Source organism: Perca fluviatilis, chromosome 14 (assembly GCF_010015445.1).
Source record: "Perca fluviatilis chromosome 14, GENO_Pfluv_1.0, whole genome shotgun sequence".
Lineage (NCBI taxonomy): Eukaryota > Metazoa > Chordata > Actinopteri > Perciformes > Percidae > Perca > Perca fluviatilis.
In genome coordinates, this window is record NC_053125.1 from 23,318,040 (window position 1) to 23,337,245 (window position 19,206).

A 19,206-nucleotide genomic window follows, 5' to 3' on the forward strand; every position below is an offset into this window, starting at 1 on the left:
GTGTAATAGATGACAAGATAAGTAACTGTATATTAACTCTGATCTGCATATTTGGTACAAACTCTCTTCTGTTCTTTCCTTTAATGGACTGATAGTTGATATTACCATGGTGCATGATTAACATGTCTGTGTCTCTTTCTCAAAGGTTTATTGAAATCATCACCAACATGAAGATGCTGACTGTGGCTGCCCTTCTTTGTGCCATGATGGCTCTGACCAGAGCTTCTGGTCAGTATTATAAAGAGATGGTATCCTGTGGAATGAATAGGGAGGAATTTGATTTACTTATCTTGTGATTAACCAAGTTATTATCTTTTATGTTAAACTGTCCAGCTGTTAAAGAAGCCGAGGCCACAAAGGATCTAATAAGTCAGTCGGTTGTCATGATAGGATCTTGTCTTTTGGTTTTTTGCAATGCAATAATCTAAACTTATAGAGATGACGTAGAGACTTTAACCAAAGACTTACCCTTTATTCTCTTAATTGGTCCCAAAACAAGTCAAACAAGATATTTGAGGATGTTATCTTGGGCTCTGGGAAACACTGACCGTCATCACCATTTTCTGACAATTTATAGACCAAACAACAAAAATTACCAACATATTAATCAACGATGAAAATAATTGTTAGTTGCAGCCCCTAAACTCCTGTCTATTTATCAGAAAAACTGTCAGTCCCTGGGTGGGAACCTTGCATCAGATCATAACATGACTTAACATATTCGAGTACCGTGAGATTCAGAGGATAATGGCCACCAATTTAATTATAAAGTATACAGAAGCATGGCACGGAGGCTCTGATGCCCAAGAGATATGTAACATCCTACTTCACATGATACAGTTACAATATTTGCACTTGGCAGCAGCTCAACTTGAGTCTTTTTTAGCCCTAATATACACAGAGGTGGAGTAGGTGAAGATATTCATTTTCAAAGCAAATATAGAAAGATAAATCACTGTATATAAGAGCTGGTGTTTCTCTTGTTCATCACCTCCACACAGGAACACTGAAGCTGACACTGAGAAGAAAGAAGATAATCCTGCAGAAGGTTTGCTTCATCTCTTTTCTCACTCCCTTGTTTCTTATGCTCTGTTGTCTCCTATTATCATCTCTACTTCCTCTTGTCCTGTACTCGAAGGGGCTCTCTTCAGAAATATCACTAACACATCTGTTTTTTCTTTGTTGAAGATCATTTTTACCATTTGCATCATCTCAACCATGAAGGTGCTTTTGTGTCTCTACTGTGTCTCTACTGTGTGTCTCTACTGGTCTGTGCCCTGATGGCTCTGACCACAGCTGCTGGTGAGTATTAACTGGGGTCTGTAAGACCAGAAACTGTCCACATGCTTTGTCACTTATTTAGTTAGTCTTCTCCAAATATGTCCTATTATTTACTGACATCCATGCAGCGTTCCTCCTGCTCTGTTGCTTCTTTTATTTATCATTACTATCAATATTTCTTGCTAAAGAGGCCGATGCCACCTCCTCTTTTATTCTGGCTGGACATTGGAGAGATTTGTTATTCATGGGTCAAAGTCCTATCAAACTGACCATAAGAGGAATTATTTTAGGACTGGAAGTAAACAGTCTTGTCCTTCTTCACTGTGAAGAATAGGGAGCACATAGAGTTCAGTCACTAAGTTCTGTGTCAAACCTCCAGCTGTTCCAGAAGCAGAGCCGGGTCAGAAGATAGGACCACTCGTTCAGGAAGGTGAGTTGGTATTTGTTCAGATTTTACAGAAACACATTCTTATGATCAGCTCTGCAAAGTGTTTGGGTCTTTCACCTTTTACAGCTGAAACTTTAACGGTTTTGGCCTCTATCGTCGACATCATTTACAGCTGCAACTGTTTCTGTGAAAATGAAAAAAACCTTCGTTGTTGCCTCTTGTGTTCAGTTCTTTTCTAAATATGTTTTCAGGGAGAAGTCACATCGTCGAGAAGTCTTTATCTTGTCCCAGAGGTTGGACTCGCTACAACGGTCGCTGTTTCCTCTACGTTCCAACCAGAGGTGGGTAGAGTAGACAAAAATTGTACTCGGTATTGTACTACAGAATAATATGACTCAAGTAAAAGTAAAAAGTGGCCATCCAAATAATTACTTGAGTAAGAGTAAAAACGTACTCGGTGAAAAAACTACTCAAGTACTGAGTAACTGTTGAGTAACGTCTGATTTATTTTTTAACATAAGCATTCAATCAGATGGACAAAAATACAAAATAATCATCCTTAGGCAAAATATAGTTCATCCAATCAATAAAATAAATAAAAATTAATTAATTACAAAATAGATTACATTAAAATAATCCAGGTAAATTCAAGTACTTAAAAAATAAAATACATGAAATAATAATACATAAAAATAAATAAGCACAAGTAACACAAATTTCCAAACCTACTTTTTTTTACCAGGCTCTGCAGGCAGAACTAGAACAAGGTAATGGAGCTGCTGTTTGGCACTTTTACTAAGGTAAACATGCTTTCATTATGAGGCCAGAGGCCTGTACTATGAAGCAAGATTTGGGGTTAACAGCTAACTTCAGGTTCAACCCAGGGTTTTCTTTATCACGAAGGTGGATCACTTAATACCGGGTTAAATCGCCGTGGTAACTCATGCTCGACGCCTAACCTGGTCGGGAGCAGGTTATGTTGGAGATCAGAGATCAACCGGTGTAAAAGCACCGCCTACTGACCAATCAATAGGCCTACTCGATTGATAACGGCATCACCGTTCTTATAGAAGATCAGGCGGAGCTCGGTGCGGAGAGAGAGAGAGAGAGAGAGAGAGAGAGAGAGAGAGAGAGAGAGAGAGAGAGAGAGAGAGAGAGAGAGAGAGACACGGGGGAAGAGTGCACTCATAAAAGTTAAAACATTTAGGGACCGACAACGCCGTAAACATTCCCTGATGGGTATATTTATGAAATATATAGATTTGAATGGGAGGGAATTACATATCGGCTATTTCTCTGCTTCTTGAGCCAATGCGCACAGCGGTTTGAATTATGTTTTTTATATTTTTTATTTGCTCTCACGATCGCTTCCACTGGCAGTATTGCAACTGAAATAATAGGCTAATTACGGCAGTTTATGGAAAGCACAAGTGTAATTATGGTCAGATCTTGGTCCTGACTGATGGGGAAGTGATGTTGATAAGCGTTGATTTACGCATCAGCGTCGCCTATTTTTTGTTGCCAGCTGACGAGACTGCACAACGACGTTTGATTGGTGAAACACAGTCACGTACGTGGTAGAGCCTTTGGCGGAAGTCTCTCTCTCTCTCTGTGTGTGTCTTTTTTTTTTTTTTTTTTTTTTTTCAAAATAAAACATTAAAATGAGGCGTACGCGGGGCAATACAAACAATGACGCGTAGAATACCAAAGAAGTAAAAAGAAAAGTAACGAGCTCATTGTAGCCCAATGTAGCGGAGTAAGAGTACAGTTTCTTCTTCACAAATCTACTCAAGTAAAAGTAAAAAGTATAGTGATTTAAAACTACTCCTAGAAGTATAATTTTTTCAAAAACTTACTCAAGTAAATGTAACGGAGTAAATGTAACTCGTTACTACCCACCTCTGGTTCCAACAGCCATGACTTGGGCTAAAGCTGAGGTAATCAGGATGATTGTTGATTCACTGCTTCTACGTAAACTTTATTTTGTTTGTGTTAATTTGCACACGGGATTATTTGGCGTCTTCTTCTGACTTGTTGTCCTTCAACCTTTCTATTTATTAGTGTCATGGCAACTCCACTAGAGCTGCAGAAATTAATCGAAAAAAAGTAATTTTAATAGAAAAAATGTCAACATTTCTTTGATTCCAGCCTCTTTAATGTGTTCTAGTTTCTTCACTCTTCTGTGACAGTAAACTGAATATCTTTGAGTTGTGGACATAACAAGACATTTGAAGATGTCATCTTGGGATTTGGAAAACACTGATCGACGATCATTTTTTTAACATTTTCTGACTTTTGTAGACCAAACAACTAATCGATTAATAAACAATGAAAATCATTCTTTGTTGTAGCCCCTAAACTCCTGTCTGTCTGTCTGTCTGTCTGTTTATCAGAGAGACTGTCAGTCCCTGGGTGGGAACCTTGAATCAGTGCACAACATACAGGAATACCAGGAGATTCAGAAGCTGATAGCGACCACCAGTCATGAGTCTAAAGAAACATGGATCGGAGGCTCCAATGCCCAAGAGGTAGGCTATTCTTATATATGAGTACACACGATCTGACAGTTATTTCATTGTAATATTCTGTTCTCTTGTCTCTAGGACAGTATTTGGCTGTGGAGTGATGGTTCACGTTTCATCTACGTGAACTGGTGTGCTGCAGAGCCCGACAACTATCAGGGCAGACAGCACTGTTTACAAATGAACTATTCAGGTAAATCAAATTACATTATATTTATTGAGAGGTTAGAGTTTTAACACTTAAGGCAAAACATTACATGCAAAAATATAGTTTTTTTCATGCACGTCAATTCTAAGATTACCTTGAGAGGCAATTACAGAATGTAAATACATTGAATAACTATGGTGGAAAAATGCAGAACCCCCCCCCCACACACACACACACACAAAATGTTTAATTATATTTTAAAGAGCCCCTATTGTACTTCCTTTCAGCGTCATATATGCATTCTTGAGGTATACTGGACATAGTGACAAAAAGGCGCTGTCAAGTCGGACAGTTGACAACTGTCTCCAGCAGCCTTTAGACTGAACAAGAAGTCACAGAAACACTCACATCCTGTTTGGTCCGATTACGATAAAATGTTATCAAACTTGTACACAGTCTCCAGTTGTTTCCTCCTGTGTTTTTGGTTTTTGCAGACGGAAAATGCTGCGATGATGTCGAGTGTTTTGCCCTTCACCCATTTGTTTGCAGCAAGAAAATCAGATGATTCCTGGGCTGACACAGAGGCATCAAGTACCTGTCGAGAGCACAAATACTGTTTTTGTGTAATCAGTCTCATATATATAACCTAAAGGCTCTACATCTCATTTCATATCTTTATCTTTTCTATCGCTGTAACGGAACCAAAGGATTGAAGAGACAAGTGACATACAGGAGCTGGATTGTCTCTTAGGCCTAAGAGCAGACTGAACGAGTTATGAAAATAATGCTTTTAGCAAAACTGTATTCTGTCTGGAGAGTGAACTGGTCTTTATTGTCTTTCAGTATGCAAAATTAAAACACTCAAGCATCTAAACCAGCTGGTCTGTGAGTCTGTGTTAAATCTAGTAGTTTGTTTTAAAACTTCTTACATCTCAAAGAACTCTGACTGTAACATCATTAAATATAATTGTGCACATACACTTTTTCGAGTATTGTTGGGCGTTTCTATCACAAAGAAATGCCGTTAATGATGCATCAACCATCACATGGACCTTCCTGTTTGCAACAGTGTGTCAGAATCCTTTTTGTTCTGCTTAATAGTGCCGCCCTCTGGAGAAACTTTGTGTAATGACAGAGGCAGAACAACCATGAAGGCTCTCAGTACCGCCATATCACCACCTGGTTCCACTGAAGGCAGCTTTACTATTAAAGCTGTAGTGTATTCAAATACAAAGCTTGATGTGTGAACACAACACCTGACATATAACTTTTATAAAGAATTTACGGCAAAAGTGTCAGTAAACAAAACTGTAAGTAAATTTAGGTATTCATAAAGAACCGGTCTGTGAGTCTGATGACTTCTACATAGCACCAGAATATTACATTACATAACATATATATATATATATATATATATATATATATATATATATATATATATATATATATATATATATATATATATATATATATATATCAGAGGCTGCACACCTCTAGAGCAACTATGGGTTACTTGTCTTGCTCAGGGACACATTGGTTGATTTCTTGCAGTTGGATTTAAACCCAGGTCTTCCACACCAAAGGTATGTGTCATATCCACTGCGCCATCACCACAACAATACCATACAATACGCAGAATACATGCAAAAGTTGAAAATTGAAATGCACAACGCGAAAAAGAGATAAAAAGAAGTTACATCCCCATTCTTAAGAAATGTCAGTCTAACTTTAAGATTAAAGATGTTCAATTTAAAATATATTGTTTTTTTGCATAATGATATATTTCACATTACACAAACACATACAGCATGTTCAGCTATTGTCTAAAACACTATTTGCAATTTTAATAATATTATTATTTTATTTTTAATAAAGAAAAAAATATAATTGAACAGTCCTGCAATAAGTCCTCCTTCTTGAAGGTTATAATGTTCAGATTTTGTCTTAGAGAGGTGCTGATTTAATATGTCCATTTTGTAGGTTTTAGTTTCTTGAACTGTGTTATACTGGTGTGTTATACTGGTATACTAGGTGCATTTATTTTGTCAACCCCATTTCTAACAGAAACACCTCTTTGTAAACTGCAATTTGTTCATGCTATATATTTAAGTGATAAGTCATAAAAATCTGGTATTTCACTGACTTTTTCTTTAATTGGCTGTGTGCATGTATAATTAAAACCCAAGCAGACAATACCTCATTTGTATTCATTAGATTAGATTTTAATATATTCTGTAGGCTCCTGCTACATATCTGTCAACACAATAAAGTTTTCCTAATTTTGGGATAATTAACCTTGTTTGTGAGACATTTCTGCAGGGTGTTGTGAAATAAGACGACACATGCAGCTACTCCAAAACTAGATAAATACCAAAGAAACAAAACACTGATAAAAAAACATCAAAAACATAAAGTAAATTTTCTCAGACATATATCAGACATATTCAAATGTATAATTCAATGTTTGTTCTGTCCTCTGCCTGGAAACATGTGAAATCATGCCACCTATTGGACTTTCCTATGTAGGTGTTACACACAGGAAGCAGAAAGTAGGAAACAGGAAGTAGAGAATAGGTAGTTTTTAAAATCTTCCCACCCTCCTTCATGCATCTGTTTGCCAGAAATGCATCAGCACCAGAAGAAATCACTTCCCATCCTAGGTTGTAGTGCTTCAGAAAGCAATGGCTGTAAGTGAACCTTTCTTTACCGGTGTATAGCAGCCTGAATTGAAGGGTGTTTGTGGCAGGTGTTGCCTAACCCTGTTGTGCTTGAGAATGTTTAGTTGAGCACATGTAGTTGAACACATGTTGCTGTGTAGATAACTTATAGTGGAAATGATTTGAAGTAATACTAGCTGAGCCTAAGCATGTTGTTTGTATATCATGCCATTGATGTTTCAGTGTACCAGATAATTTGTTTATTGCGCTGCATTTATTTGTTCATACCATCTATTGTAATGCTAGCAGTTTAGCTCTATACATGATTCTGTACAACGCAGTACTTTTTGTATTTCTTTTTTTTGTATAGTGTGTGTGTGTGTGTGTGTGTGTGTGTGTGTGTGTGTGTGTGTGTGTGTGTGTGTGTGTGTGTGTGTGTGTGTGTGTCGAGAACCGTTCATTTTGTGAGTAAAATCTGAATCTGCAACGTAAAACCGTAACACTACTCTTTCAGGTAAATGTAGTAGTACAATGTGTTCCTCTGGAGAAGTACACAGTAGAATCAGAAGATTTATTGTCATTGTACAAAATTAACAACGAACTTTTTAGCAGCAGTACACCCAGTAAACATAAATCTGAATCTAAAAAGACAAGAAATAAAGAGTAAAACAATACAATCATAAAATAGAAAGAAATATACACACTAAAAGTACTAGTTATTGCACATGGTCCGTATGTGAAGGTGTGAATGTGTGTGCGTGAGTGTTTTCAGTGGGGTGATGGCTTGTGGAAAGAAGCTGATCCTGAGTCTATTTGTCCTGGTCCTGATTGACCTGTAGCGCCTGCCATAGGGCAGCAGGTCAAACAGGGACTAGGCAGGATGGGTGCAGTCTTTGATGCTAGCCTTAGCTCTGCTGAGGCAGCGGGATGAATGAATGTCCTTCAGGGAGGGGAAGGTGCAGCCGATGATCCTCTGCGCGGTGTTGACCACTCTCTGGATCTTCTTCCGTTCTGCCTCAGTGCATGGGAGTACCACACCGTGATGCAGTATGTTAGGATGCTTTCGACGGTGGAGCGGTAGAAGGTCACTAGCAGCTCCTTGCCGACGTCGTTCTTCCTGAGCGCTCTCAGGAAGTGCAGGCGTTGCTGTGCCTTTTTAATAATGGCTGTGGTGTTTGCCGTCCAGGAGAGGTCGGCAGAGCTCATGGTGCCCAGGAAGGTGAAGGTGTGGAACCTCTCTACACAGTCTCCGTTGATGTAGAGTGGGTGCAGATCTGCCCTGTGCTTTCTGAAGTTCAGAATGATCTCCTTGGTCTTTGCTGTGTTCAGAGCCAGGTTGTTAGCCAAGCAGCACTTGGACAATTCCAGGACCTAGTCTCTGTAGTCTGACTCGTCTCCCTCAGAGATCAGCCCCACCACCGTTGTGTCGTCAGCAAACTTCAGTATGGTGTTGCTGGTGTGGCTGGGTCTGCAGTCGGCGATGTAGAGGGTGTAGAGCACTGGGCTCAGTACACACCCTCGTGGGGAGCCCGTGCTCAATGATCGGATGGAGGAGAGGTTGGGTCCGAGTTTTACTGTCTGGGGTCTGTTAGTGAGAAAGTCCTTGATCCTGGAGCAGGTGAGTGGGTGGAGTCCCAGATCAGACAGTTTGTTGACCAGGATGTCGGGGATGATTGTGTTGAAGGTTGAGCTGTAGTCAATGAAGAGCATCCTGACATAGCTCTCTCTGTGCTCCAGGTGGCTCAGAGCGGTGTGTATGGTGATGGCTATAGCGTCCTCAGTCAATCTATTTGCTCTGTAAGCAAATTGGTGTGGGTCGAAGTTGGGACGAAGGCAGTCTTTGATGTGACCCAAGACCAGCCGTTCCAGGTGCTTGGTGATGATGGGTGTTAGTGTCACTGGGCGGTAGTCATTAAGGCTGGGCGCATTTGACTTTTTGGGTACAGGGATGATGTTGGCCGACTTCAGACAGGCTGGGATGGTAGCCTGTGTCAGGGAGAGGTTGAAGATGTTGGTTTGCACATTAAGTGCTTTGGGTGCCTTCTGTATGTTATTTCGGGGTACAATGGTTCAGGAGAAAGCTGTATGCAGCAATAAAGGAGGCCAAGCAGTCAGCTCGCTCCAAACAGGCACGTTTTCAGCTCTCACTGCACTAGTTACCTTAAAACCTCTCAGTATAAAATAAGCATTTGGTCAGGAAAGAATCTCAGAATTATTTTCTAGCAATAAGTTGTATTTTCCTGCAATTTCCTTGACAGTATTACAGTGATATTACTCCATGATTATTGTAAAAATGTAGCTTTAATAATGAGCGTATAGCATTATTATTACTCTCACTAAAATTCTTGGTGAAAAATGTTTTGACTCAACCGGTAAAGGTGACCGTGCTTCAACACTTTGGTATGTGACTGTAAAATGTAAAAAAAAAAAAAAAATCTCTTTTGATTGTTTTGACTCTGTTCCCCAGTTCCATAGACTCTCCAGACAAGGCCCTTAGATAAACCATACCAGTCATGGTCAATTGGTTTTTAACCTGTATTTACCCACGGTAACGCCTTGCTTCAAAAGAATACAGTTACAATATTTGCACCTGGCAGCAGCTCCACTTGAGCCATCATCATCATCATCGTCATCATCATCTCTACTTCCTCTTGTTCTGTCCTCAAACAGGCTCTCTTTAGAAATATCACTAACAAATATTTTTCTCTCGTCAACTCCATATACATCTGCAACTGTTTTCTGTGAAAATGCTGGTTAAGCTCCCAAAAAAAAAAACTGTGTCGGTGCCTCTTGTGTTAAGTTCTTTTCTAAATTTATTTCAAGGAAATTCCAGAAAAATGTTTTGTTTGCTAACGCATTTGCCATATCAACTTTAAGAGGTATATTTCAGGTATTAAGTAGATAAAACGTGAGATAGGATGATCTTCCAGTGGAGAAAGCGTTAAAAAGTGCCTTCTAGTGGAGAAAATTTGATTAAGTAATGTCTAGGATGTCCTTCCAGTAGATAAAACATGATGAAGTGCCTTCTAGAGTGATGTTTCAGTGGAGAAAACACAATGCGGTGCCATAGATGCTAGAATATGAGTTGGCCTCTAAATGTTTAAATAGTTTCCTGTGTATTTTCATTATAAAGCGGTAGTAGTTCTACTTAGAATAATTTCAATTTTAACCAGGGTTTGGAACTGTTTCATTGTAAATTAATCAGGCCTGACTGCTCGTACCCGACTGCAAGCAGCTTTGCTCTTTCATAAAATGTTGTACTTTATCATTTAATATAATCATTATTATATTACATATTATATGTCATTTAGCTGACGCTTTTATCCAAGGCGACTTACTATTTCTATATATGTCAGAGGTCCCATGCCTCTGGAGCAACTATAGGTAAAGTGTCTTGCTCAGGGACATGTTGTTTGATGTATCACAGTGGGAATTCAACCCAGATCTCCCACACCAAAGGTATGTGTCATATCCACTGCGCCATCACCACCCACACCAATAATAATAATAACTGTATATACTATAACTGTAACATTATTAAATAGCATTGTGCACATCCACCTTTAAGTAATAAGTGGGCATTTCTATCACAAAGATATGCCATTAATAATGCATGAACCATCACATGGACCTTCCTGTTTGCAACAGTGTGTCAGAATCCTTTTTGTTTTGCATAATAGTGCCACCCTCTGGACAAACTATGTGTAATGACAGAGGCAGTATCTAACTATCTAACTATAAATTGACTGTGTGTGTGTGTGTGTGTGTGTGTGTGTGTGTGTGTGTGTGTGTGTGTGTGTGTGTGTGTGTGTGTGTGTGTGTGTGTGTTTCAAATATCTCGAGAACCGTTTATTTTGTGAGTAGAATCTGAATCTGCAACGTAACCAGTAACATTAGTAGTAGTACAATGTTTTCCTCTGGAGTTGAATTACACAGTAAGTCAGTAGTATATACTATACTATGCACAGAAACAGCTCTTAGGTTGCTAGTGCTAAACCCACCAGACCATTTAAAAAAACAATACTTTTAGCGTGTATAGAGCCAACATATTTTCACATGTAAATCGGTAAACTACAGCCATGCAGGAACGTATTTTGACCAGGGGGGGCTGCCTTACTAATGTGACCAGCGTATAGGTCCATGGTGACCAGACGTCCCCGTTTTTGGTGGCCTGTCCCCGTTTTTAAATGGGCGTTAAAAACACATAGCAAGCTTTGCTATTTTGAGTAAAGGAAACACCTGGTTAACAGAGTTGATGTCGCAACCACGTCTTTTGCCACTTGCTCTCTCAACTCTTTTTTAAGATTATTGTTTGGGCATTTAAGGCCTTTATTTCTAAGAGTCAGATTAGACTTGAAAGGGGAGAGAGTGGGGGAATGACACGCAGCAAAGGGCTGCAGGTCGTTGTCGAACCCGCAACTACTGCGTCGAGGAGTAAACCTCTATATGGGCGCCTGCTCCACCAGGAGAGCTAACCAGGCGCCCGATCTACCAGGAGATCTAACCAGGCACCCCAGCTCTTTCTTATAGTTAATAACCGCCCCCCAAACATACGTGAGATCACTTCACTGTCCCGTTTAATTGTAGGAATTCTGCTTTGTGCTGCTATGTGGGGTTTGGTAAAATTGTAGGCCTACTTAAGAGCAGCTTTTATAAACATGATCTTGTATCCAATATTAGGCTACATATGGTTTTACATTAGTCACTTACTTATAAAATGTTTTTAGGCCTTAGTTTACTCAATTAATCTGAAAAAAATAGTTAGGCTAGTACAATTTTACCAGTATGTCTGCACCAGCCTGTTCTCATGAACCATACGTACCAAAAGCTACAAAAAGTTAAGCACTGTAATTCGTATGATGTATTTTTCTTGCCGAATGCACCACATTGACTGCTGCTGTATAAGAACGCTGCTGGCCGCGTAGGGAGGTGGCCGGGGAGGATGGGTGGGCGTTAACATACAGGACTTACAGGCCAGGGAGAGGAGTTCCCCTTTCCTTACTTATTGTACTAATTATAGTACAATAATATACAGTACTGTGCAAATGTTTGAGGCAGGTGTGACAAAAATGCTGTAAACTAAGATAGCTTTCAAAAATGGAACTGCTAATAGTCTATGTGCATCAATAAACAAAATGCAGTGAATAAACAGAAGAGACATCTAAATCAAAAAACAATATTTAGTGTGACCACCCTTTGCCTTCAAAACAGCATCAATTCTTCTAGGTACACTTGCACACCATTTTTGAAGGAACTCAGCAGGTAGGTTGATCCAAACATCTTGGAGAACTAACCACAGATCTTCTGCAGATGTAGGCTTCCTAAAATCCTGGTGTTTCTTCATGTAATCCCAGACAGACTTGATGATGTTGAGATCAGGGCTCTGTGGGGGCAGATTCTACTAACAGTAGGACTGATGGAATTGTGAGAGAAATCCAGTACTTCAGCAACAGTCTCAAGTACTAGTAGTCTCTGGCCATGGACAAAAATGCTTTAAATTACTTGGACGAACGGATAAACAACTCCATTCTACTGTGAGATCAGTTTTAAAAAGGGGGTTCAAATAGCAATTGGTCAAAAAGAAATAATCTCTTATCTGCATATGATAGGGGGGATGTGAATGGGGATTAATATTCTGTTGTTTACCTAAGTACCAACGTGTCCATTGGATACTAGTGTCAAACGTTTCTTGAGAAGGAAAGGGGAATGTATCAGTAGAACTGCATTTCATTGTGGAATTATTAATGATATAGTATTTGTTTATTGTAAGATAATATGGAAGTATTAACGTAACGTTGATTGTCTTGTTTTATCTTTTGTGTGGACCACAGGAAGAATAAGTGTTACTAACAACTAATGGGGATCCTAACTAAATAAATAAAAATAAATACCATCACTTCCAGAACTCCTTGTTCTTCTTCACACTGAAGATAGTTCTTAATGACATTGGCTGTATGTTTGGGGACTGCTGCAGAATAAATTTGGGGCCAATCATATACCTCCCTGATAGTATATGATTCTGCACAAAAAGTACTTTTGCTATTGGCACTTTAAGTGTTGATGCTAATACTTTTTGTCCTGCGGATATTGACTAAAACTTGAAACAGCTGAGCAAATATCATTTTAGTTCTTTACTCATCAAGGCACAGAGGAAACTGCAAATATAGTTGGTTTTAAAAAAAAGAAGGCAATAACGTAGTTTTTATTTCATGGCTTTGTTATTTTTATGGTGAACATAATTCCACCATAAAAAAAAAAAAATTGTACTTTAAAATTACACTTCTACTAATCTTTAGGATACACTAAATATATTGTGGTGAGCTGCATGGAAATATTCACTCAAGAGCCAGAGCTACTGATATCCAGTTCATTGTCATTCTACGTATACTCAATGCACAGAATGAGATCAATCTACCTCAGTGTCTCAGTCATGATGACCTAACAAATGTAAATAAACATGACCACTGAATCACCCAAACAACACTAAAACCCAGATAACATAAATGCACACCCAAAATACTAACAGAACATAATTAACACACTTAAACTAGGACAGGAACAGTGCAACATAGTCCCATGATCCATTGCAGTGCAGTACAGAACAGGAAACACAACGGCATCCTACAACGGCCTATACAATATCATTTTGTTGACATACAAGTAACAAATTGCATTTTTAAGTTTATGAGTGTATTACAACTGATGGCAGTGTGTGTGTGTGTGTGTGTGTGTGTGTGTGTGTGTGTGTGTGTGTGTGTGTGTGTGTGTGTGTGTGTGTGTGTGTGTGTGTGTGTGTGTGTGTGTGTGTGTGTGTGTGTGTTTGTTGGTTTGTGCCCTCAGTTCCCTGTTGTGTAATAGATGACAAGATAAGTAACTGTATATAAACTCTGATCTGCAGGTTTGGTACAAACTCTCTTCTGTTCTTTCCTTTAATGGACTGATAGTTGATATTACCATGGTGCACCAATTAACACCCCTTTTTTTTTTTTTTAAAGGTTTATTGAAATCATCACCAACATGAATATGGTGACTGTGGCTGCCCTTCTTTGTGCCATGATGGCTCTGACCAGAGCTGCTGGTCAGTATTATAAAGAGATGGTATCCTGTGGAATGAATAGGGAGGAATTTGATTTACTTGTCTTGTGATTAACCAAGTTATTATCTTTTATGTTAAACTGTCCAGCTTTTCAAGAAGCTGAGGCCACAAAGGATCTAGTAGGATGGAACAGGATGCAGCAGGACACTGCAGGGCACCGCAGAGCGTGGCAGGAAGTGCAGCAGGACTACGGTGACAGCTGCTCGAGAAAATAACCAACATATTAATAAACAATGAAAATAATTGTTAGTTGCAGCCCCCAAACTCCTGTCTGATTATCAGAAAAACTGTCAGTCCCTGGATGGGAACTTTGCATCAGTGCATAACATGAAATAACATATACAAGTACCGTGAGTTTCAGAGGATAATGGCCACCACTTTAAGTATAAAGTATAAAGAAGCATGGCTCACAGGCTCTGATGCCCAAGAGGTAAAGATAGTACCCCCCCCAAAATATTGCAGCAGCTCCACTTGAGCCTTGGGGGCTAACGGCCATTATATACATTATATACCCAATATAAACAGAGGTGGAGTAGGTTGACATATTTGTTCAAAGCAAACATATATAGATATTTCACTGTATATAAGAGCTGGTGTTTCTCTTGTTCATCACCTCCACACAGGAACACTGAAGCTGACACTGAGAAGAAAGAAGATAATCCTCATCTCAACCATGAAGGTGCTGATTGTGTCTCTACTGGTCTGTGCCCTGATGGCTCTGACCACAGCTGCTGGTGAGTATTAACTGTGTTTTGTAAGACCAGAAACTGTCCACATGCTTTGTCACTTATTTAGTTAGTCTTCTCTAAATATGTCCTGTTATTTACTGACATCCATGCAGTGTTCCTCCTGCTCTGTTGCTTCTTTTATTTATCATTACTATCAATATTTCCTGAAAAGAGTCCGATTCCGCCTTCTCTTTTATTCTGTCTGGACATTGGAGATATTTGTTATTCATGGGTCAAAGTCCTTTCAAACTGACCATAAGAGGAATTATTTTAGGACTGGAAGTAATCAGTCTTGTCCTTCACTGTAAAGAATAGGGAGCCCATAGAGTTCAGTCACTAAGTTCTGTGTCAAACCTCCAGCTGTTCCAGAAGCAGAGCCGGGTCAGAAGATAGAGCCACTCGTTCAGGAAGGTGAGTTGGTATTTGTTCAGATTTTACAGAAATGTATTCTTATGATCAGCTCTGCAAAGTGTTTGGGTTTTTCACCTTTTACAGCTAAAACTTTAACGATTTTGGCCTCTCTCGTCGACATCATTTCCAGCTGCAACTGTTTCTGTGAAAATGAAAAAATCCTTTTTTGTTGCCTCTTGTATCAGTTCTTTTCTAAATTTGTTTTCAGGGAGAAGTCACATCGTCAAGAGGTCTTCATCTTGTCCCAGAGGTTGGATTCGCTACAACGGTCGCTGTGTAGGCATACCCATCGCTGGCTAAAGCTGAGGTAATCAGGATGATTTTTGATTCACTGCTTCTACGTAAAATTTATTTTGTTGGTTAATTTGCATCTTCTTCTGACTTGTCCTTCAACCTTGTAATTATTAGTGTCATGGCAACTCCACTGGAGCTGCAGAGATTAATTGATTAATCGACTGAGTAATTTTAATAGAAAAAATGTCAGAATTCTTTGATTCCAGCCTCCTTAATGTGACTATTTTCTAGTTTTTTCACTCTTCTGTGACAGTAAAGTGAATATCTTTGAGTTATGGAGAAAAGAAGACATTTGAAGACGTCATCTTGGGATTTAGAAAACACTGATTGACAGTTTTGACCATTTTCTGACATTTTGTAGACCAAACAACTAATCGATTAATCTACAATAAAAATCATTGTTAGTTGCAGACCCTAAACTCCTGTCTGTCTGTCTGTCTATCAGAGAGCCTGTCGGCCTGGGAGCTTTTCATCACTTTTTTGCAGACGGTAAATGCTGGGATGATGCAGAGTGTTCTGTCCTTCACCCATTTGTCTGCAGCAAGACAATCAGATGATTCCTGGGCTGACACAGAGGAGACTGAACGAGTTATGAAAATAATGCTTTTAGCACAACTTTATTCTGTCTGGAGAGTGAACTGGTCTTTCTTGTCTTTCAGTATGCAAAATGAAAACACTCAAGCATCTAAAGCAGCTGGTCTGTGAGTCTGTGTTAAATCTAGTAGTTCTTCTTACATCTCAAAGAAATCTGACTCTAACATCATTAAATATCATGGTGCACATACACTTTTCGAGTATTGGGTGGGCGTTTCTATCACAAAGAAATGCCGTTAATGATGCATCAACCATCACATGGACCTTCCAGTTTTGGTTTTGGTTGTCCCGGAGGTTGGACTGCTTGCAACAAGATATTAAAAATTGGGCTGTTTTTCTCAAGCAATAACATTAGGCTTGCTTGAAATGAACTGGGCCTTGCCTGTAAAGTGGACGAGAGCAGGCGGCAGCAGCAGTGGGTGGTGACAAAAAGCTGCTGTCAAGTCGGACAGTTGACAACTGTCTCCAGCAGCCTTTAGGCTAAACAAGAAGTCACAGAAACACTCACATCCTGTTAGGTCCGATTACGATAAAATTATATCAAACCCATATATCACCTTGTACGCAGTCTCTTGATGTTTTTATTATGACAGATTATGTCTTTGTATAGTGATGTTTGTATTCAGAAGAAGATTTGTTTGCAGCAAGAAAATCTGATGATTCCTGAACTTACACAGAGGTATCAAGTACCTGTCAAGAGCACAAGCACAGTCATTTTTGTGTCATTAGTCTTATATATATAACCTAAAGGTTCTAAATCTCATTTCAGTATCTCTATCTTTTCTATCGCTGTAACGCTACCAAAGGATTGACGAGACAAGTGACATACAGGAGCTGGATTGTCTCTTAGGCCTAAGAGCAGACTGAACGAGTTATGAAAATAATGCTTTTAGCAAAACATTATTCTGACTGGAGAGTGAACTGGTCTTTCTTGTCTTTCAGTATGCAAAATTAAAACGCTCAAGCATCTAAAGCAGCTGGTCTGTGAGTCTGTGTTAAATCTAGTAGTTCTTCTTACATCTCAAAGAAATCTGACTCTAACATCATTAAATATCATGGTGCACATACACTTTTCGAGTATTGGGTGGGCGTTTCTATCACAAAGAAATGCCGTTAATGATGCATCAACCATCACATGGACCTTCCTGTTTGCAACAGTGTGTCAGAATCCTTTTTGTTCTGCTTAATAGTGCCGCCCTCTGGACAAACTTTGTGTAATGACAGAGGCAGAACAACCATGAAGCCTCTCAGTACCGCCATATCACCACCTGGTTCCACTGAAGGCAGCTTTACTATTAAAGCTGTAGTGTATTCAAATACAAAGCTTGATTTGTAAGCACAATACTTGAAATATACCTTTTATAAAGTACCTATGGCAAACGTGTTGGCAAACAAACGGTAAGTAAATTTAGGTATTGATAAAGAGCCGTTGTGTGAATCTTCTACATAGCACCAGAATATTACATTACATTACATTACATGTCATTTAGCTAATGCTTTTATCCAAAGCAACTTACAATTGCTATTTACTGTATATGTCAGAGGCCGCACACCTCTGGAGCAACTAATGGAGCACAGTGTAAATTCCTTCAGGACGACTTCTAAACGTGATCACTTTTCTCTCTTTTCTAAACTGAACAGCTGTTAGAGGTGTTCACTTTACTCGTAACCAATCAGAAGTGGCCATAAATTTCACAAGCCAATTGCAGAATGACATTCCTGTTTTAAACCTGTCTTCTCTCTGCTGCTCAGTTGTCATTGCAGGCAAAGAGCACAACCCTCCTCCTCCCCTTGCATCTCCGGTCTTCATCACGAACGGCTCCTGGGTCCTCCTCCGGCAGGCCGCTACTGTCGGGTCCTCGGTTTGGTCTTCGGTCTCCTCACGCCACCACCGGTGTCTAGACTCCATCGGGGGATTATCTTTCGGCTTTCTACAACTTAAAAATCATTTCATAAGGATGGAGTAGAATCTCCAAAGACTGTACAATTCATATGTACAATAAATCTTGCATATCTGCAACAAACTCTCCTTATTGAATGGGTTAATTGTCTTGCTCAGGGACACTTTGGTTGATGTATCACAGTGGGATTTAAACCCAGGTCTCCCACACCAAAGGCATGTGTCATATCCACTGTGCCATCACTACCACAATACCATACAATACGCAGAATACATGCAAAAGTAAAAAAATTAAATGCACAATGGGAAAAAGACATAAAAAGAAGTTACATCCCTATTCTTAAGTGTTCTGTCCTTCACCCATTTGTCTGCAGCAAGACAATCAGATGATTCCTGGGCTGACACAGAGGAGACTGAACAAGTTATGAAAATAATGCTTTTAGCACAACTTTGTTCTGTCTGGAGAGTGAACTGGTCTTTCTTGTCTTTCAGTATCCAAAATTAAAACACTCAAGCATCTAAACCAGCTAGTCTGTGAGTCTGTTAAATCTAGTAGTTTGTTTTAAAACTTCTTACATCTCAAAGAAATCTGACTGTAATATCATTAAATATATATATATATATATATATATATATATATATATATATATATATATATATATATCAATAATACACTTGGGTGTATGTGCATAATTAGAATTAGAATTCAATTAGAATTGGGTGGGCATTTCTATCACAAAGATATTTCGTTAATCAACCATCACATGGACTTTCCTGTTTGCAACAGTGTGTCAGAATCCTTTTTGTTCTGCTTAATAGTGCCGCCCTCTGGACAAACTGTGTGATGACAGAGGCAGAACAACCATGAAGCCTCTCAGTACCGCCATATCACCACCTGGTTCCACTGAAGGCAGCTTTACTATTAAAGCTGTAGTGTGTTCAAATATAAAGCTTGATTTGTAAACACAATACTTGAAATATATTAGGGGTGGTACGGTTCACAAAACCCACGGTTCGGTTCGTATCACGGTTTTACGGTCACGGTTTTCGGTTCAGTACGGTTCTTGTTATTTTTTTCTTTTAATCTTCAACACTCCAGAATATACTTCAGCATATAGCTCAAATTAGCATATTGAATGCATGTTGCACAAAACATGCACACAGTGGCAGTTCTATATATTGTTTTA

General features: G+C 39.1%; 1 protein-coding gene across 1 annotated transcript; it reads left to right on the forward strand.

The window, feature by feature from the left end:
- Nucleotides 1-167: 167 nt before the first annotated feature.
- Nucleotides 168-5,213, forward strand: LOC120572536 (ladderlectin-like). Its single transcript, XM_039821867.1, has 9 exons — nucleotides 168-228; nucleotides 950-1,048; nucleotides 1,189-1,302; nucleotides 1,661-1,711; nucleotides 1,921-2,010; nucleotides 3,584-3,606; nucleotides 4,063-4,197; nucleotides 4,273-4,384; nucleotides 4,834-5,213. Exons 1-9 carry the CDS (start codon nucleotides 168-170, stop codon nucleotides 4,902-4,904), a joined length of 756 nt encoding a protein of 251 aa, XP_039677801.1. The 3' UTR covers nucleotides 4,905-5,213.
- Nucleotides 5,214-19,206: the final 13,993 nt, after the last annotated feature.